Genomic DNA, 22,331 nt, shown 5'->3' with positions numbered 1-22,331 from the left:
ATCAGTATTTAGTATTCAACTCAGCTGTGTAATAATGTATGTTAGCATGTGAGCTGTTATGCTCTATTTGTAGTTTGTCTATAAACAAACGCCATCATGGCAATGGTAGGTATTGTTTCATCAGGATTAATACATTGTTCAAACAAACCTTGGAAGGCAATTAAAAAGGCTCTCCAAGTACAAATGTGTATTTTTCATGTATTTATTTTATATCATTACAATTGTCAATGGTGTTTTGAATGTAGTTGTCTTCCTTTTAAAACAGACCCTGGAAGAAATGTAGCAACTATATAACTGTTTGTATGTAAAGAGGCCCTATGCTGCTATTTTGGTGTTTTCCTTTTCCTGTAAATTGGTATAGGTTTTTGTGCATGTCAATGGTCTGCAGAGGCTAAAATCCCAAGTTCTAGCCAGAGGGAGGCCCAATCCCAAACCACGCCCTACACCCTACCCCTAAACACTACCCCTCCGTGAAGGAGTGCACTCCGTGGAGTGACACTCGCAGCTAAACGAGGCTCCCTCCTGTCAGATGGAGGGAGTAAATACAGCGGCAAGCTTTGGGACAAACTCCCCTCTCTCCGGCAGAAACAGGAAATGCCGTAACTGTATGTAACAACGGTATCAAATCAGCATCTCTTTAACAAAAAATTTAAATTAATAACTCAAATAAAACTCCAAACATCTTTAATTGTGTTACTTTTTTGTAAAGCTCTTTTAGTTTTAAACCTGATTTTTAAAAGCTTCTTAGTTTTTGCAACAGTCTGTAAATATACACAACTTTATAATAAATGCACACATTTACCTTTTTCTAGACTAAACACAGGTATACGATCCTAATTAAAAAAAAATGAGGTTATCAAGAGGTTGTTAACATCGCAATTTATCAGCGGATGTTTTGCTGGAACTACTTGTAAACAGCTTGTTTCCTGACAGACACACACAGCGTTGAGTCCGGTTGGTTTGGAACAGCACTTAATGTGGCGTACCCTCCGCGCGAACGCGCAAACCGAGGGGTAGTGTGTAGGGGTAGGATGTAGGGCGTGGTTTGGGATTGGGCCGGAGTTTCTCTCCCCCAGCCTGAAACACCTCTACTGGACTCCTTTGTTTACTTCGTAACATAATGACATCACTATGTAACACTTGCGCTTCTATTGGGGAGCGCTTCTTGCACGTGATAGGCTAAGGGGCGGGATATCTCTTAGCAGTTGATAAATCACAACAGATCACAACCAAATCCCAACCAGCTAACCAATCAGAACAGACTGGGCTCTGGTTTCAGACAGAGGGTGAAAAGAGGTGCTAAAGCACAGGCAGTATGAGAATAATAAAGAGCTTTTTGAACATTAAAGCATGGAGACATGTCACAATAGAGGCAACAAAAATACAAATTAGAACCTGAAAAAGAGCATAATAGTGCCTTTTTAAACCACTTCCTTTTAGCAACTAGTTAGCAAGCTTTTTCATCCGCAGCAAGTGACTTGTACTGTAGCTTATAATCATGTTGTATAAAACTAAAATAAGTCTTTTTTTTAATCATCCACATCTGACACCGAAGCATTTTAGCCACTAATAGCTAGTGATGACTAAAAGCTGCGGACCTAAAAAATAACCTCTATTTATTATTATTATGACAGTATTTGTCATGTGTAGAACTCACTGTTTCCATAAACCACCAAATATTCTGTGCTGCCATGCACCTTCCTGCCCCTCTTTCCATTTTCTCCCCGTTTTTCTCCCTCTCGCTTTTCACCCCCGCAGTGTAAAGCCAGTCAGACATAAACAGTATTGTTTTACCCGGGTAGGGCTCACAGCGGGCCACTGTTAGCCCTGTGTCTCCTGCCACCCACAGCTCTCCCCATGCCTCAGTGATATCCCTTCTCCATGGCTCAGTGGCTGCATACATATGAATGCCCCCTGTCTTCTACCCTTCACGCTTCTGAGCGGGTCCAAGCTGAGCAGAGCTGAGATGTTACACAGCTGCCATGCTTGTTGGACGCGGGGATGTGCAGGAGAAGTGTGGCATTCCAAGCAATAGCAAATGAACTGTAATGACACTTTCTTTTAGCGTGATTATAGGTATAATAGTACTTGAGCTGAGAGGGCTTCCCTGTGGTGCTAAGCATGCTGAGGGTGAATTCTGGGCAATGGGGGGGAAAGCAGCTCATGTTCTTGTTGGATCAACTGGAAAATAAAACTTATATCTATACAAACATTATAATGAAGACTTTATGATAGTTTTGTCCGATGCAGTGGTTGGAACTTTGTAGAATATCATCACAAAGTGAGATGAAGCGGTTTGCAGATTCTTTCTTTCTTCCACATTCATTTGATGTTTGACCCTTATCCTACATTATCACACATCACGTGAGCCATGCCTCATATTCCTTACCGCAAATGCACATTTCTCTGTGTATTTTGCACATTTCCATTCAAACACGACCTCTTTTATAACTGCACTGCTCTGCCATTTTATATTCTGATATACTGCACATTCTTTTATTCTCAGGGTATATTGAGGTATTTCTTTTAAATCATTCACACTTTATTCACACTTCATACTAAAATAGGTCAACTTAAAATCATCTACATCTGAGACGGAAGCATTTTAGCCACTAATAGCTAGTGATGACTAAAAGCTGCGGACCTAAAAAATAACCTCTATTTATTATCATGACAGTATTTGTCATGTGTATAAATCACTGTTTCCATGTTTCCACATTTTGAAAACCATGGCACATAATCATCCCTATTCACATGCGTCGATGGAGAAAAGGGTTTCATTTTCAAATCCTTTTCCTGCCCCCCTGCAGTACAGTAAGCATCTGAAAATGAGCGTCTCCTGATGGCTCATGGCTACATCTTCACAACCTTCCTCTGTTTGATTATTCTCTCAATACTTAAAGGACATAAGCAGGCTGTACAGATGAAGCTGTGTTGTGGGATAATGTGTTGCAGAAATAATCTGCAATGTCCTTCCACAGCCATTGTGTGTCACATCGGGCTGCGTCCCCCAATTTATCCCCTTTCTGGTTCAGGGAAGATTCCTATTGATTTCCCATCACTGAGCCAGTGTACAGAGTAAATAGGAGGCGCGTGTCCTATTATTTCTGTCGGCTGATAAAACACAAGAATAGACCACCATGTCTTATACTGGGAGGCCCATTTAGAAACCACAGGCCTTTCAATCAGCAAACAACGGCTGTAAATCACATTTAAATGTACAGTAATGGCATCCTTTTGAAAACTATGTGTGTTTAAATTAATGGTGTGCTATTAAATCCTGGGCATTTCCCGACGTGATTAATGAGATTACACTCATAGGGAAAACAAGCATAAATTCAGGCCGTGTTTTCATACATGCTTAATGCGTGTTAAGGCCCGGACACACCAAGCCAATTTCGGCCGTCGATAGATGTCGATAGATGTCTGACGTCCATTTTCTCGGGAAGAAGAAAAGAAAAGGGAGACTAATCCGTTCAGACAGGAAATAGCTTGATTTTACCTACTTCTACTAACACAATTGACCAAGAATGGTTAGTGAGAAATGATATTTAGGTAAATCAAGATGCCAAAGCAGTAGCATGCACTAGTCATCTTCCATTTTCCATTGGACACTATTTTTATGTACCCAATTCCTGCCTCCACCATTATTTGTTTTTAGCCGCCATACAGTTTTTTCCCTCCTTGAAAGTCTGTAGGTGTTGTGTCGCTATTATTGTAATCACAACAATGGTAGAAGCTTGAAATAAATAATAATGCCTGTCACTCTGTGGGCTACAGAGGGAGATTTGCTTTCCAAGGAAGCTTCAATGTCATCTTTCAGTGTTTAGGCATTTGCTCAACAAAAGGAGAATAATTAGACAAATTAATTTAGACAGGAAATACCATGATGGAACCTACTTCCACGAACATGTTTAACCAGTTAGTGAACAACACTCTTTTAGATAAAGATGCACAAGCAGTAACACATACTGGTCATTAGTCTAACACTTGGTAAACACTGTCCATAGGATTATTTTTCTACATTCCCTAAATCCTTCCTTCATTTTTTCTCGTCCCTGGAAGTTTATAGGTGTTGTGTTGCTATTATTGTAATCGCCACAATGCTACAGGCTTCAAATAAAAGCCAGAGACAATATCCCTGGTACAATTGAGTTTCTGTGCCTGTTTGCTTGGCCCACAGCTGCATCCATTTCTGCAGTGTCCCTGAAATTTCCGAGCATTATTAAGGGGGGAAGGACGAGCTAATCTGCACTGATTTGAAACAGGACCAAAACACAGGCTCTCCTAATCCCTCATTTCTTTTTATCATGGGTGTTGAGGAGCATTGTACCCCTGTGGGAGGGGAAAGGAAGAGGGAGCTATTTCATGCTTCACCGCTTCCACTGTTTTTATGAAGATTTTCTTTTCCCTACCCTCTATTTCCCCCCACTTCAATCTGTAGTGTAACTGAATTTATAAAGCCTGTTTGCCATAGTCAGACACCTTTTAGAAGCACCAAGGTAATTTTCGTAATTAGGGATGTGTGCAGTGCTGCCTTCTCCATCTGTAGTAGTGGTAATGTAACTTTAAGGCCGATAAGAGGAGAAAAAGGAGGTGCAAAAAGGAGGTGCAATTTCTTTAGCTGTCTCTCATTTTGCTCATTTGACAATTGGCAAACACCTTTGAAATACGGGATATAATTTGTTTCTGCACTAGCACACCAATTTGGATTATTGCACACATATGTCGGATCAAATTCATATAATTGTGTTTCCTTACATCCTGTCAATCAATTTGTTGGATATTTTATTTACTTATCTAACACATTTGTGGCAGTTTATTAAGCAGAACTGTGAGTAGCAATAGAATATCTTGCAGTTTATTTCATAAAAATGTAGAGTTAATGGCCTGAGTGGCAGGTTATTGCATTCAAGTCTATCAGCAGCTCACATCAAGTTGCTGTTTGTTTTTTTGCTGGCACTATTGCAGAAAACACAAACACGGGAGAAAAGATAGAAACTCATTGATCTGCTGTGAACTAAACACTGCAAAAGGCACGGGGTGTAACAAGCGGTTTGGAATTTACAAGGTAAGATCTGGAAACACAACAGCATGGGTCATCATAAGACTATGAATTACAAGAACACCTCTGTCTCCGAGGACCACTTGAGGTTCTCTCACTGTGAAATAATTGGGTTGCAACGGTGCAAACTGCTACTCCAGTTAAGGTGTAAATGTGGCTTTCTCTTTGTTTTGCTGTCACAAGACCACTGACTTTGCGGCGACTATAAATCAATGGTAGGACACATGTAGCTGACGTAATGAAAGAAAAAAGAGAAGTGTATGGATCTGAAAAACATCTAAGCAAACTAAGACTAAAATAGTTAGTTTTCAACAAGACATCATAAGGATACACTCTTCCTTGTCATATTAGTCAACATGATTTGCTGTTGAGAAAGAGTTTAGCTGCATTTATTTTCCTACAAAGAAAATGTAAGAGATATTCTTTAAATGCTTCAAAAGGTTGTATCCAGCTAATAATTGTTATGCAGAACATTTAAAAATACATTGATATAAGTTGTACCTTTTGTGTAAAGCTCAAAGAAAGTCTGGTACATTAATGTTGTATTTTTCCCAAGCCACAAAACAGCTGTGAGTCATATCTAACCTCACTAACACGTTTTTATATTCATGAATCCAAAGTCGTAGAGCTGACTGGCCATATCAAACAATAGATGAATGTACAAACAAAAAATATGTTAAAACCACAGACTGAATAAAACATGGGCCGAGTCTCTGTGTCAGAGGCTACAACTCCTAACCTCTGGATAATCTAAAAATGGGCAAAATGAACAGGACATTCGCCCCAGAACAGACAGCCAGCAGCTAATAACATGAGCGAGTGCCATCCTGTCACTCAAAGTGGCCACGCCCACAATACTATATAAGTAACCAAACCTTTGATTGACCACCCTGTTAACATTTGTAATCATGTTGTGAAGTTGGCAATGTAAGGATTGGGTTTGACTTGCTGGAGCAAACCTCAAGGAACTATTGTGCACTACATAACCACATTAAGTTTTTTACAACATTTCTTTCATTATCAGAATCAGAAAACCTTTATTTGTCCCACAGCGGGGAAAATGACATTGTTACTGCAAACGTTGAATAGAATTACAAGATTAGCCCTGGCATATGTGAAATGTTAGACTGAAGTTGTCTACAAAAAGAGTTGTAAACTTGTAGTATCATTGTCTCGATAATTTGATTCCACTTTAACAATTATCGGAATAATACCGGCGGCTGTGTTTCATGAGGTAGTTGTCCTATGATTGTAAGATTGGTGCTTTGGATTCCAAGCTCTTTTAAGTCAATAATGTGTCATTTGGTAAAATACTTAACCCAAAATTGCTCGTGATGGCATGGCTAACGGTGTGTGTGTGAATGGATGAATATTGAAACAAAATGGAAAAAGCACTATATGAATGCAGTCCGTTTGCCATCTTTGGTTTAGTGTGATTTCTCAAAGGCCCTTGAACTGGAATGTTTTGCTTTGGAGATAAAATATGTACTCAAAGAGTTGTATTTGAACCTCTTGTGGATCCCAAGTATCTTAAGTCATGACTGTCTTGCACACTAGTCAGAGGGTCAGCTGAAGGTTCGTTCAGTGCTTGTAGAGGCAGCAAAAGACAACAAGCCGACAGAATACAGATGTCTGATTTGTGAGGGGCTCTGTGCAGGGATTGTGTTTCCACCACATCTGGCACTCCTGTTTGATTTTCATGTTTTAATTCATGACTGAATCACAATGTCTGATCCAGAAGTTGGCAGAGGTCTGCGCTACAGACATTTTCCTCTGCAGTGGACAGACGCAGGTGCCGGTGGCGGGACCTGTGCCGTCTGCGGCGAGGGACATCTCCCTTTGTTGTCAGAACACCTCTAAACATCTTTCACAGAAACAATTACCATACCATCTGTAGCTTCCTGCCAGCGTGTTGCTCACCGTCAGCATGTCAGCTTCTTTCCTCTCCTACTTTCGCTCTCACTTCCTCACAACAAGGCTGATGAGGAGCTAGCGAGGTCACTGGGAATTAAATGGAGGAGTTTAATTGCGTTAATAGTCTCTTTATTCGGTTTTTCCAATGCGTCTCACCTTAAAACCCTATAATGGAGCTGTAAATGGCGGATCGAATTGTCACAAATCTATTTTGTGATTAGCCTTGAGCGTTGGTATATTGATGAAGGTCCTTGCGTACATTTCCTGAAAACCTCATAGAGCTGGTTTAATAAAGAAACCCCATTTATGTTACATTGAGCATTGTTGGTGTGGAGGTAATGGCTCATTGCTCCTATGTAAAAGACAAAGGGATAAGCGATAAACATTTTGAGAATACATATGCCCTTCATTACATTAACGTAGCCAACTTTTCTTCAGAAGTGTTTGTGTGGATTTTCAGGCTTTAAGTGCGAAGACGTCATTATATTTTAAGCTTTCAGTGTCTATATGAGAGACGAGGCAGTTCTTCAAGACCAATTGCTGTGAAAGAATAACATGGCCATCCGTTGATTCTGTTACATGTTTTTACGGACGACATTTTGGATACATTTGTATGTCAGAAAACATTTTAAAACAGCCGTAAATATCAATTTCCACATGTTATAAAGAATATAATGTCATATAAACAGGATATACATTTTATATAAAAAAGTTCCTCTGTGGATACGTCGAGTATAAAGTAAAAATGAAACTCTATAATGTTACTCAAACTCCACTCCAGAGTATTAAAAAAAACTAATTTTAAGAAAATGGCCTTTAAAGAAAAGCATTTCAATAGTCCATATACTGTGAAGGATACTTTAGTGGAAAATGATGGAATGTTTTCAATAAATGATATCACAATCAAACTCAATACTAACATAAACACCTACATATGTATTTTGGATGGTTCTTTCCACCGGTCTGAACAGCATTTTAGCCCAAATGAGTGCATAAAAACTATTTTGGCCTGTGGTGTCTGGCTGTGTATTTCGAAGATAGTCAAGAAGGTTTGGAAAAGCATGGGGAGGTCTTTTGATTGGACTTATACCCATTTATTATATATACATGTTTTTATTTTGAAGAGCTGCCGTGTGTACCTTTTTTTTCCACTGACAGTTGAAATAACTGTGCAGTTAGCAGCTGCTAAAAAAATCATGTGTTTTGGATGCAGTAATCAAATTATATCTGGCGTTATTTTTCAAATGTGTATCCATTTAAATATTAACATTAAAAGTACATAATTGAAAATAATTGTTGTGACTTAAGTTTGTTTATACAATGGGTTGTATCAATTTAACATATTATTTAGGGTTAGGGTTAGAAGTGTTATGTTTCTTTTGTATTTTCAAGGTTAGGGTTAGGGTTAGGGTTCATTGCCACATTGTGTACAACTGTGGAGGACTTTGCTTTTTAAGAAGATTCCCAACCCATCCCAATCATTTTCATACTTTTCCTTTGTTCTATATGATAAAATCCGGATAGAAAAACGACACAATTGGCAGTGCACATATCAAGCATGCTGGATACAGATGATACATTTTTTTTTTTTTGGGAAATCAACCCCACATAGGGTTGAATAGTCTCATATTGATTGGCACAGCGATGTGGAGATGATTGCCTATAGTCATAGTTCCTAACTCTGTCTCTCTGCCCCACAGGTACCCCAGTTACCCGGGTAACAGCTACAGATGCCGACGATCCAGTGTACGGGAACAGCGCTAAACTGGTGTACAGCATACTGGAGGGACAACCATATTTCTCTGTGGACCCCAACTCGGGTAAGTGCGGTTCTGTGCTTGTTGGTGTTTTAGTATTATAACATGAATCTCTTTTCTATGGAACAAATGTGCACACACTGAGGCCATCTCGGAGCATGTTTAACAAGTTGGTTTCAAGAGTCACCTCTTCAGGACAGCCATGTCAAGTTGATACAAAATAAATGGAAGACACATCAGCAGGACACCTCTTTGGGGCCCTTTGTCAGCCAAACAAATATTCATTGTTTGGCTGACAAAGCCCGCCGAAGATCTCTCGAGATAGAAAAGTTGCTTCATTCAATTTAATGGGAGCTATTAATACAGCGTGCAAATCCTTTGTCTGTTTCTAACCAACGGAGAGCATAATGTATTACAAAATGTAATGAAGGGACGCCACGCCCATAATGGAACAAAAAGGAAAGAAATGGGCTTAACAGCGAGACAGTGATTACATCTAAGGATTATTTCAGAAGTGGTTTTCTTCTAGACGGGGCCAGGCACATCGGGTCAGAACCTTAAACATTGTCCTTTTTCATTACCTGCTCGACTTAGATAAATGAGCTTACAAGGTCACCTCAGGTCAAGTGGTGGGCTACCGGGACTATAAGTACGTCAAAATCACTGTTGGGAATAATTTGTCCATTGAAGGGTTTAATTTATTGTTAGATGTATGAATGTAAGCTCCTATCTCAGCTGTGTGGCCCATGTTAGGCTTTCAGGACCCAACTGTGAATCAGACCCCCAACCAAACATGCAATTAACACTTTACAACGCAAGACTCATGGAATTAAAAAATATATATAACTATTAAATGTCATGTTCACACCTCGAAGCAATTTTTTCCAAGCTTTTAATGATCACCGGCATTTTGACTACCACTTAGCAACTACTCTTCCTGGGGTCAAAACAAGTACATGTTACATTAAAGTGAATAACATATATCGAATAAAAAACATCTAAAACAAAAGGAAAGAAAAATAAAACAAACAGTTTAAAGTGAGTGCACAAATAACAGTAGTTCCACTACAGTGACGGAAAGAATGTAATATAATATAAAAAGAAATTACCAAGAAAGTTTAGCATTGATTATAATATAGTCATATATTATGTTCCAAGACATTTGTCTGGAGCTGCCTGGTGTTTTGTGTGATCATGTAGGCTTTTTAAGAAAAAACAATTTCATTTTAAATGAATGTGTTATGGCAAATATTAGCTATAGTATACTTTATTATTATTCCTCTGAATTTAACATAATTTTGCCCTAAATTAGTTTCTGAAAAAGGAAGGGAAAAATAACTCCTTAATGAAGCCTACAATTGAAGTTAAAGCCATTCCTACTATATGAATATTGATGGTACAGTTCAATCAAGAGTGTAGGCAAATAAATATGTCTCAAATAGCAGAGATGATAATAACCAATGAACAACCTAAGGTTATGTGTATTCTGATGATGTAAGCTGTGTTTTTACAGTTTAGTGAGTTGTTTGTGTCTGTATTGTATCTTTTGTCTCAGAGTTAAAAAGTGGAAGAAAAACCTTGCACTCATAAATTGTCCTTTGTGCGGCGGCAGCAGTTGCTCCCGTTAAGCCACTGTGTATTTTCCATTAGAAGTGGCTTTGTGGCTTTGTTTCGGCGGTGATAGGCAGACCTTGAAAGTCAAGCCTCTTCACGTCAAAAATAATATTAAATCAAAAGCACAAATGAAGTAATCCGTGTGCGCAAATTATTAAATCAAGTGCAGAAATGAGTTTGTTTTTCTTCTCAATGAGAACTCGCAGGCTCAATGACAGGAAGGAATTACCAAATGAATGAGAAAAAAAAAGACAGAGACATTGGTTGTTATGCAGATGATGAGGAATAACATGAACTTCCAAAACACATTTAACGACAGAATATAAATATTTGATGATGATAATCAGTGGGAAGTTTTTCCTAACTTCCTGTTCCAGTCAAAAAGCATGTTTTGTCTTGGATCAGCTGTAACATGCATCATGATGCATTGACCCTTCAGAACTTATGTGTTTCTTAGAAACAAACCTACAAACATATGATGATCTTATTGAAGAGGCCCTTTGATTCTTTTGGGGGATTACCCTTTCCTGTAGTGTGTTATATAGCTTTCTGTGCATGTAAATGGTCTGCAAAGGCTAAAATCCCAAAGTTCCCCCCAGAGGGAGTTTCTCTCCCACACACTCCCCCCCCTGCCTGAAACGCCTCCATTGGACTCCTTTGTTTACTTTCGTAACACTTGCACTTGTATTGGCTAGTGCTCCAACATATTAAGGCTAAGGACTGGGTCATCTCTAAGCAGTTGACCAATCACAACAGAGCTGGCCAGCTAACCAATCAGAGCAGACTGGGCTCTGGTTTCAGACAGAGGGTGAAAAGAGGTGCTGCAGCACAGGCAGTTTGAGAAAAATAAAGAGCTTTTTGAACATTAAAGCATGTAAACGTGTCACAGTAGAGGCAAGAAATACTGATATGAACCTGAATGTGAGCATAATATGTCCTCTTGTAAAATAATGCATGACGGCATATACAACTATCCAGCAGTTTATAAAGGAGCAAAACATTAAACATCTCCAACAGTAAAAAATGCAATAAACAGATTGATGAATATTCATCCTAAAATATTGACATTCAACAGCACAATGACTTTTAATACTGGTTACATTTTTCTGATATAACTTGATTAATTAATAATATTACATTTACTAAAGTAAAGTTTTAAATGCAGGACTTTTACTGTTATTGGAATATTTCCATATGGCATTACATAAAGTTAAGGACCTGAATACCTTTGGATCTAACCAACACCTTATATAATTCAATGTTATGATCATTATATTTTAATACTTTACTTTTAAATCAGTATATAAGCCTTTATAATGCTCTCCGTATGGATTCTGTTCAAAAAAGAATGCACTGAGGGAGATGGTACTTTTAATATACATGTGTGCATTAGCCTAAAATGTCATTCATTTTCTGAAGGCAGAGTAAAGGGATTTTAAAAAAGCCCTTAGCAGTAGACTAAATGACAACGTTGTTAACCGCAGTGCACACGTCTCCCTCACCAATTCTCTGCGAGCTCTTCAGGGCCAACACATGAACTCTGAAAGGGAGCTGACAATGCTGGTTATTGTTTAAAAAGTTGTGTAACATCAACAGGACTGCAGGTAACTCGGCCCATCTGTTTTTCGTGATGTTTGTAGATTGCGGCTGTGCGAGGCTGCTGTTAACTCAGGCTCCCGGGCGCGCTCCATTTCCCTCTACAGATGCACACTTATGTTCAAAGCATCAACAGTAAGCTGGGGCAACAAATGTGTAAAAGTGTGGGCACTAAAACTGAAATAAGAACGCGTATAGCTTGCATTAAAACATGAAATAATGCAGGAAAACAGATTGTTTATGTGAAGAAAATAAATAAAAACCCACACTGCTTCTGTGCTGAGAGAAAGACCCATATGTGAATCCCAATAATACTCAAAAGATTCAAAGGTAACATATGATATACTTAAAATAAAAGTAAAAGAAAAGAAATTGTGAAAAATGTAGTTGCAAGAAAAAGACAAACAAAAAATAAAGAATAAGATAAACAGAATGTTAATTAAATATACGTGTTCAGGAGAATAAACAGTGTGTACTATAATAATATATACATATAGAATAGAATAGGGAGGGATGAAACCCTCTTTAATGGTCACACATGCAGAGCACACACAGTGAAATTTGGCCTCTGCTTTTAACCCATCCTAGTACAAGGAGGCTAGTACTAGGAGCAGTGGGCAGCTATTGTACAGCGCCCGGGGAGCAATGGGAGTGGGGGGGGAAGGGGGGTGTCCGGTGCCTTGCTCAAGGGCACCACGGCAGGGCAGGAGGTGAACTGGGACCTCTCCAAGTAGAAGTCCACACTCCATATTTAGGTCTGGTCGGGGACTTGAACCAGCGACCCTACGGCTCCCAGTCCAAGCCCCTACTGACTGAGCCACTGCCGGTGATATACAGGGTGTAAACAGATGTATAAAGGATGAACCCATTATGAACATACAGTATGTAGATGTTGACACTTGGCAGTTCTCCAAGGTCTTATTGTCTGTTTATATTAATAAATGTAATAAGGTAACATTTATATCTCGCAGATCTCTCAGACACACCGACTGACATCACTAATGGAAAGTATTATATGCACACAATATGACCCATATGTGATTGCGATCTGTACAATCACCCAGGCCTGCTGAATGAGAGGGAAACACGTGTAGCCTTATACAGGAAGTAGAGGCTACGGAGACACAAACATGTGTATGTTGTTGGAGCAGTGTAAAGCTTTTGAATTTGTAATGACAATGTCGTACTGGTATATTTTACAGTACGGAAACAAATGTATGATTTAAAAAATATATATATATTAATAGGAACTATTAATCTACTTTTGTGATCAAATATTTATGTTATCATCATTTTTATGAAAAGCTTCGGCACAAACTCCCCTGTTTCTGGCACTATCAAGAGCTGATGTATCTTTTCTTAATGATGATTTAGAAGCAGTATCTCTTGCACAAAAAAACTATAGAAATAGCTCAATAAAATACCAAAATCTTAATAGACAGAGGTATACATAATTCTAGGCAAGGCAGGTTTATTTATATAGCACTTTTCAGCACACGGCAATTCAAAGTGTTTTACAAATTAAAATAAAATATATTTAAGAATAAATACAGCAGAAACACATTATAAAATGGCATTTAATAACAGGCATTAAAAAGCAAAGATAATAAAATAAACACGACAGATATAGAACACATGAATAAAAGCCATACTGCAGTGTGGATATAAACAGCTCACTCAAATGCAGCAACAAAAAGATACGTTTTTAGTCTGGATTTAAAAGTAGTAAGAGTTGCAGCGGACCTTTAATTAATTAATTCTAAGTAAAAAGACCAACACATATATATATATAACCGTTAAGTTGTTAGCATCTGTATGGCAAAATAAATTGTCTTTTATTTTGGGCAGTAAAGCATTAAGTATTTGCACGGTACAATGCGTGTTCACCAAACACGGCTAAGCTAAGGCAGACTTCCTGTTGTAAGGTTTGCTTACTTCCTGTTGGATAGTTTAATACCTTCCTGTTGGATGCCCTAAAAACGTCCACTCCCCACGAGGTGATTTGAATCGGCACATATTTTTGCGGACCCCCCAAATTAGTTTAATAATATTTTTTGTTGTGTTAACTTAACATCATCTCCGTGCCCGCTTTTAGAAAAATCTGTCCTAACCTCAGCTGGCACTTTTGAGACAATTGTATGGTTGTCTATCATTTGTGTCTTGGTTTAGCTTTGTCATCTGTGGCAGGCTGTATGGTTCATCAACGGGTTGCATGAAATTCATTATCAAAACTACTAAATTATAAGATTCACGTGGGCATCAGTGAGTTGCCTGTTTCCATTAGCTGATTGGCCGTCCTCAATGCTAAATGGGCCAGTGCTCACATGCTGTTCTGTAACATCATTGCATTCAAAGTAATAATAATAATTACTTCTTCCTTTCACAAGGCAGACTCTTCAGCAGCGTCATGATGCATAAAGTTATCTCCAAACAGACTCCAGATTGGATCTCTAATTGCTTTTTCAGCTGACTTTTTAACATGTGTCTGTAAGCAATATGATTAAATAATGGTGAAATTACATTAATAAGAAATGAGATGGAAATCGACTGCTCACAATTTGGAAAACAGCACACAATAAACAAGATTGGAGAAAGGGAGGCTCGAAATGTATGCACATAATTAGAAGCGACGATCAGCTCGACACAGAAATTCGGGCTCGTCTTCACTTCTACATCGGCGTCGTATTCTTACTGCATCGTGGCTTTAGAAAGCGCGCTGAACGGACAATTTAAGGATTAGCATTCATGCTCTGTGTGATTGTGCAGCACATGCAGATGGCTCATTCGAGTTAGCCAGATGTTTTAATGAATGTTAATGAAAAATAAAAGGTAAGGGGGAAAACAACCATTAGGATGCGTCTGACACTTACAACGCCACATTGGAAATGAAAAGCATTCAATAAATAAATAAACATCATGCCCCAATTCATCACTTGGTTAATGGTCGGTGAAAAGAGAAAAGGAAAAAAAAAAGTTGAGGCAAATATCTATGGAAATGAGTGTTTGTCTATCCTCCCTTTTCAGTGATTAGGAATTCATTTGAATAATTAACGATGATCAACAGAGATGAGAGTGTTGCTCATGGCATGATGACTGAAGTGTGTGTGTGTGTGTGTGTGTGTGTGTGTGTGTGTGTGTGTGTGTGTGTGTGTGTGTGTGTGTGTGTGTGTGTGTGTGTGTGTGTGTGTGTGTGTACACACACAGGGAGTACAAGTGACTTGTTTGTGTTGCTCTTTTTATTCATGGGTTAATTTGTTTGCCTGACTCGAGAGGAGGTGGGTCTACCTTGTTGATGCCACTCAAAGCTCAAAGCTTCACTGCTTGGACCAGTAACATAATGCAGCATAAATGTTGCTTTTGCACAATAAGCATGAACCACACATAGTGACTGTTTATCCAATGTAATAAGTTCTTAAGCCACTTATTCTGCACAATGAATTAGTTCTCCTTTCATCAAATTTCGATCCCTTTGTGAAGATCCAATGTACTCATTGAGAGGAAGGTCAAACCAGAAAACCAGAACAAAGGTATATGCAGCGTTGAGGCAGGTGTTTTCCATTCAAATAACATATCGACCAGTCCACTACCCACTTTATAATTCCAAATAGGCGATATACTATAACACTGCATTCAATAACTAAAACAAAATGTCAGAATAATATGGTCAAAAACATGTTTAATTTTTAAAGATATCTCAGTTCTGATAAATTGTACACAAGGGAGACAGGTAAACCTTAACAGCAGTTGTTGTTATTGTTGTTGTTGTTGTTGTTGAAATAATAATATAGTGTCCAGGTATGTGTTTTCCAATCAAATTGCACCGCGAGCAGTCCATTACCGACTTGATGATTCAAAAGTAGGAGATATGCTATAACACTGCTTTAATTAAATAACCAGAACACAGTTACACGATAACAAATTGCTTTCAATCCACTTGAAAACATCCAGAATCTTATGTAATAAAGTAGTTCAAGTATTTATGGACTGAAAGCTACAGTATATTACGGCATATCACCTTGTAGTAAATACACCTAACATAATCCAATAAAAACGATATATACAAAACTGTACCAAAATAGTAGAATTTATTCAATTGAAGTTCAAATATAATATATGTGCTTAAGTGGCTATTAAAGCCAATTTGATTATTTCAAATGATCATTTGAATGTTTGAAATGGCAACAATTCATTGTTGCAACAATAAAATGTTCACTCTGTTGTTCAGTGGGCCTGTCGTGTGAACATGTGAGAAGATACATTACATACTGTTTGAGGTTTTAGCTTAAAGGTGCTTAAAGATAATTATCTTTTTTCCATGTTTTATTTCATCTTTAAGAGCACCTTAGGGTCCTCTGGATTTACTGTGAAACTCAGCACATGGATCATGCTGTCTATTAAATTACATTTGATATGATAAGTATTATTATTGTAGCAGTACATTAGATTGAATGTATACTAAACTGTCCTACTGTATAGTTTAATGTCTGATCTTTTGCTGCATTTACAACATTATGCAACTCGTCCCAGTATCTCTATACTGTATGTATGTATGTATGTATGTATGTATGTATGTATGTATGTATGTATGTATGTATGTATGTATGTATGTATGTATGTATGTATGTATGTATCAGCGACGTGCAGTCAGGGGAGGCAGAGCAATGTAATGGAAAAACAACAAAAGAAAAACTAAATAGTAATAATAATAATAAAATGTCTCCACTGATCTGTGTTGTAAGTGTGATTTCTGTATGATTCCAATCGCTTTTTATAGTCAAAATCAGCAAATTGGCCGAGCTCCGCTACGGGAGCGATGAGAAGTGAGGCAGGGACGAGCTCTGCCTCTCGTAAGCCCACAGTAACTTGCTGGAGCACGGGCACTAATTTAGCGCGGGCACTTATTTTGTGAGCGCGCTCAAGCCAGTTACTGTGGGGTGAGGTGAGGCACAGATGAGATCTGCCTCACCTCAGAATGCGTCACCCCACAGAAACTGGCTGGAAAGCGGGCCCTAAGCGCATGCCTGTTACCATCTCACTGTAGGTCACCAATGTAATGTTTGTAGATCCCTTTATTACATTTATCCTCGCCATCCATAGTCTCTAAATAACTTATTTCACGTATATGATATTTAGGCTCGCTGGTCTCATCGTACAACGGCAAAAAAGCACCAGGGGAGGCAGCCATAACCTCTGCCGCCCTGAAGGGGGCGCACGTGAGCCCACAGGTTCTTGTTGCTACTGTTATTCTACGCAGAGACGGTAGAGCAAACAACAAACTAGACTTTTGAAACTACAGGAAGATAAGGAGGACTTTTACAAAAAAGTAATAGAGATTGTTGTCCAGAAGGATAGCATGGACTTCATCTTCAAGTCAAGGTAAGACCACATTTGTAATGAAAATGGGATCTTACTAAGAAAGAACAATCCAATATTTAGATTTTGGGTATCCTTTTGTTGAACGGTCTGTTTAAAATGAATCGAAGCATCAGACTAAAAAAGCTTTTGAAAATAACCGAATATTTCGATTAAGGTCAAAATATAATATTTGTAAATCTGAGTCAGTGAGTCAGTGCCTCACCAGCCATGAACCTCACCGCACGTCACTGGTATGTATGTATGTTTGTATGTATGCATGCATGCATGTATGTATGTATGTATGTATGTATGTATGTATGTATGTATGTATGTATGTATGTATGTATGTATGTATGTATGTATGTATGTATGTATGTATGTTTGTATGTATGCATGCATGTATGTATGTATGTATGTATGTATGTATGTATGTATGTATGTATGTATGTATGCATGTATGTATGTATGTATGTATGTATGTATGTACTGTATGTACTGTATGTATGTATGTAGGTTATTGTGTTTCAAATACTTGTAATTTTATCTGGATTTGTTTTTATTGGAGTCTAATGAAAGTTTATCTGACAGGAAGTAAGACCTCTTTTCAGTAACATAAGTAACATAAGATACATCATTACCTAGAGACAAATATTTGTCTTTCTCAGTAAATGACTATGGATATAAAATATGTCTGATAATGCAGTCAACAACACATTTAAAAAGGAAATTACAGTACTAGCCCAGTTAGCGGAAAATTGAAATGGTTGTGACAATAATACTCAAAAGTATAACACTCAAATAACTTCAGAATAAAAGCCAAAAAAGTGTGTAAAAGGAAAAAAGGAAAGTAAGCCAGTTGGATAGAAGCAATGACCAAGTAAAGCCATTTTAAGGAAGCCAAGTTAGGAAATAATGGTGAAGGCTTAAAAAAACAGATGAAACAATGTAAAACATCTAGTTAAAAAAATAATTTACTCCATTGCAATCTTGCTGGTGATTTTATGTAAGTATTTTGTAAAGAAATGTCCAACTCTTGTCACTCACATTCTCTAGTTGTTCAGATCATCAGTGCTGTGTGTGACCTCCAAAAGCAAAGCTGACCCTGAAATTGTGCAACATCTTGAAGGAAAATACTTCACAGGAATTGAAAATGCAGGCACAGTCAACATCCTAACCCCTCCCACGTTATTCATCATAGCAAAACATATTCTCATTGTCTGATGCAGCTCAGGACCAAGGCAGGGTGTCATGCCAAAGCCTAGCTTTTATGAGGGGTTTTATATTCATTTGATGATCCTGCGGGCCTCTGTTTCCTGAGTGGATTATCCGTATATGCCGATGCTGAGCCCTTTTTATATTATGCGCCGTGGCAGAGTCAATAAGGTCCATTCTGCATACAATATTCAAGATTATACAAGACAGACAGCATAATTCACACTCAATCAGAATACAAATGACTGCAGACGGCGGAACAACACAGCTGATTCTCAGGGCTGTAGTCATGGCCACCTTGCCATGCTCACAAAGACCTGGAGTAAACCTGTAGGGATTCCTTTCTTTAACCTTTTGCTTGTGTGGAGCCCTTGTTGTGTGAAGTCATGGTGGAAAATAATGCAACCTACAAACTGAGAGTAAGTTGGGTGTGAAGGTTACAGAATACATGCCTCGTTTTTCTCCTGCATGCTCACGTGAGCATCGTTAAAACGATGCAGCAGAGTATATCAGTCATATTTATAATTGCACTAATGTGTTATGAACTGTTTCCACCTTCAGCGACCATAAAAATTGCTCTCCATGCGATGGATCGGGAGATGAGAGAGGAGTACCTTGTGGTCATACAGGCTAAGGACATGGGAGGGTCACATGGGGGGCTTGTCGGGAACCACGACAGTCACCGTCACGCTAACAGACGTCAACGACAATCCGCCAAAGTTCTCTAAAAGTAAGTAACTTTGTGGCCTTAAATGTCCCAAATTGAATTAGGAGGAAAAACCAATAACCACCGGTGTAAACTAGTGTTTCTCTGATTGGTTATAATTGGGGAAAATGAATGTTATTTTGTAAGTTTCCTCAAACACCCACCTCAAGTTCGAACTCTTGTTAAGTCTAATGAGGATTTAGTGCTGTAATATGCTTCCCTGACTTTCTCAAATTGAATCAACAATTCTCCAATCCAATGTCTATTCCTCCACAGGTTTGTACGAGTTTGTGATCCCTGAAGACCTACCGATAGGCAAGATGGGCGGCAAGGTGAAAGCAAATGATAGAGACATCGGTGATAATGCCAAGTCAACGTATAACATTATCGAGGGAGATGAACAAGGCATGTTCGAGATAGTCACCGACGGGCAGACACAAGAAGGGATTCTTCGGCTGAAAAAGGTAAGAACTTGAAACAGCTGTAACATGGCTCTGCTCATGCTTTCTCTGTCATTGTTAGAGACCGTCAAGGTCCAGGAATGTGTAATACAGCAGGTGTTAGCATTCGCACTTGAGTTTTCCTTAAGCCCCGCCTTTGATCCGCTGGTCGGTTTCAAGCCCAAGTATTTCATTTCAGTCATATTGAAGTGATTTATATTTCAATAAATATCAATTGATGAATGATTCAATTAAGATTTCAGGGTCCTACATCTCCAGAATAATAGTCCTTGCATCAAGCTGCTACAGCTTAATTCTTAAAGACATAAGCTAAAACTATTTACATATGTATGTATGTATGTATGTATGTATGTATGTATGTATTTGTAACGTTGTATTAACATGAGTTCAGAGTTTTTGTTCTCTTTTGTATTGTTTTTAGGGTAATTATTTTCCCTTGTATTGTTCTGGAGAAATGTTCACTTGAAATTCTAACATTAAATATTAAAACGCCAGGGCCTGCACGAGTGTAGAATTTTGCTTTTTTTCCCTATTCCATTAAAAAAACACTATTCCTTTCACATGGTGTTTGCTTGAGGTAAAGTATGAGCTTTCTTGATGGACTTTCTGTTTATATGGACATTCAAGTTTAGGGAACTTTTTTTCAGAGAACATTTCCTTCTGGCATTTCAGTCTTGCCTATTTAGATGTTGAATTCTTAGCTCATGTAGCATTCTAAACTCATTATAACATATTGTATATTGATTCGATCATTGTTCTAACTTTAGTTGAATCCAGTTGAGCTGACACCCACAATGTCATCACCATAAACACAGATGGTCTTTACCTAATGCTTCCAGATGTTCTTTGTGATGCTAGCACATACAACATGTGAAAGCTTCACACATCTACCACATGCCCCAAAGCAACATCAGCAAAGCAGTTGCCGGTTAATTGCCTTGCTAAATGAAACATTAGTAATAGTTGTTAAGACAAGAAAACACAATGCTCATTACATTTTCCTGAGGAAAGCGAGTTAGCGACACTGCTGTCAGAAAACCTAAATCTCTTACCTTGAGTCAAACGCATTAGCGCATATTGGCGTGGCACAATCTGCTGCCGGTAAAGTGTTCACAAGAATAGCATTGTATTCATAATTTAATTTTGAAGAAGAACCAAGACACATGCTTTGCTGCTGATTGAATAATTATCCAAGGATCTCACACAATTTCACAATGTAATACGTTTCTAGATATGCAGTATGAATATTTCCTCAAGCATAAAAGCCTGTATAGCGTTGCTTGCCTGTAGACATTTGAAGCACCCAATCCCGTATTTGTTCTCAATACGGAGCTGAGGAATTGACTGAGAATCAAACCAAGATTCTCGAATCAAAGACACCAAAGCTGTTTATATATGTATGCATTCCACATTCTACTTCTATAGTGGCTCTGCTTGCTGGAGGATGTTTGCATATATTGAATCATACGTGATTGATGGATGGGCGTTCTTAAGTCTTGAGTCATGGTTGGTTCGGCGTCAGGAGAGCAGAGCTATACATCACTCAAAAGCAGAATGCCATTGTGTTGTGATGTAAAATGACATTACCCCAAGGACATGTGGTATGGCTTTGTCAAAATGTGAACTGTGTGGGAGATGGAATGTATAAGAGCTAAAGCAATCCGCTGGTACTTCAATTCACAGCCACTAAAGAAAACAGCAGTGCCAGAGAACAAATGTCCAACTGTTGACATAGCAAATGTCACATGTGTTAGACTTTTATTCAAGCTCCACTTCCATATCCAACAGAGAGGGCCTCGATTTCCCAAAGCCTGCTCAGCTTTCTCTCTGCAGCCTCAAGTTGGTTGCCTTAATCGCCTAAGCAAGATAGATGATATTGTGTTGGGGAAAGTAGCATTTGCACACTTAGTGTTTTCGCATTCCCTCCAGACGGCAAGTCGAGACAGGTTAAAAGAAGCGGTTGTTATGCTTTTACTCTTTTGTTCTACGTCTTCACTGGTGTTATCCTCAAACAAGGGTGACAGAAGAAGGTATTCATTGTAACTCTTTCCCCAACACGCCCTGTTGCTGCCAACTTCTGTACGAGTCTTTGAACTCACATCTAACGTAAAAAATTGAATTATTACACATCCTTTGCGGCAAGGTTAAAAACATATTGATCTCACTGAGGTTGGAGAGGCACAAACCAGGCGAGGTATTCTTTTCTGTTTGGGTTTTTAAGCTTTTTATCTGCCAGCTCCCAGGCCTGTCGAGGGATGTTCGTGGGATGCTGAGCTTTCACCCCTGCAGCCAACACTGAACTTTGAAGTCTCTAAATGGCCTGTGTGTACATTCTGATTTGATGCTTAAGAGACACCAAAAGATGACACAGCAGTGGCGTGGGACATGGTCTTGATGGGTTTTCCAACACAGGAGAAACTAGACGGTCGCTTTGTTGATTTGTGTAAGTCTGCTGTGCCACATTCCGAAATGTCTTCATAAGCTTATTTTTTCCAGGAACATATAAGAATTTAAACTGGCTATGCAACCTTGACTTCAAAAATGCTTAGTACGTGGCTCTACTGTTTTTCTTTTGCCCTCATGAATCTCAAATAGTATCTGTTCAACAGTATGCATACTAACAAATATCAAAGCGGTTCTCGCTGGCTTAC

At 38.5% G+C, this 22,331-nt stretch overlaps 1 protein-coding gene across 1 annotated transcript in view; it reads left to right on the top strand.

Moving 5' to 3' along the window:
• cdh8 (cadherin 8) overlaps nucleotides 1-22,331 on the top strand; it is a 119,926-nt gene that overhangs the window by 65,007 nt on the left and 32,588 nt on the right. Inside the window, 4 exon segments of the mRNA XM_034132751.1 lie at nucleotides 8,680-8,799; nucleotides 19,075-19,154; nucleotides 19,156-19,243; nucleotides 19,496-19,683. Coding sequence (XP_033988642.1) covers nucleotides 8,680-8,799; nucleotides 19,075-19,154; nucleotides 19,156-19,243; nucleotides 19,496-19,683 — 476 coding nt within the window.

This window comes from Trematomus bernacchii, unplaced genomic scaffold (assembly GCF_902827165.1).
Source record: "Trematomus bernacchii unplaced genomic scaffold, fTreBer1.1, whole genome shotgun sequence".
NCBI lineage: Eukaryota > Metazoa > Chordata > Actinopteri > Perciformes > Nototheniidae > Trematomus > Trematomus bernacchii.
The sequence above is the reverse complement of the archived record's forward strand: the minus strand, read 5'-3'. Positions and strand labels throughout refer to the sequence as shown.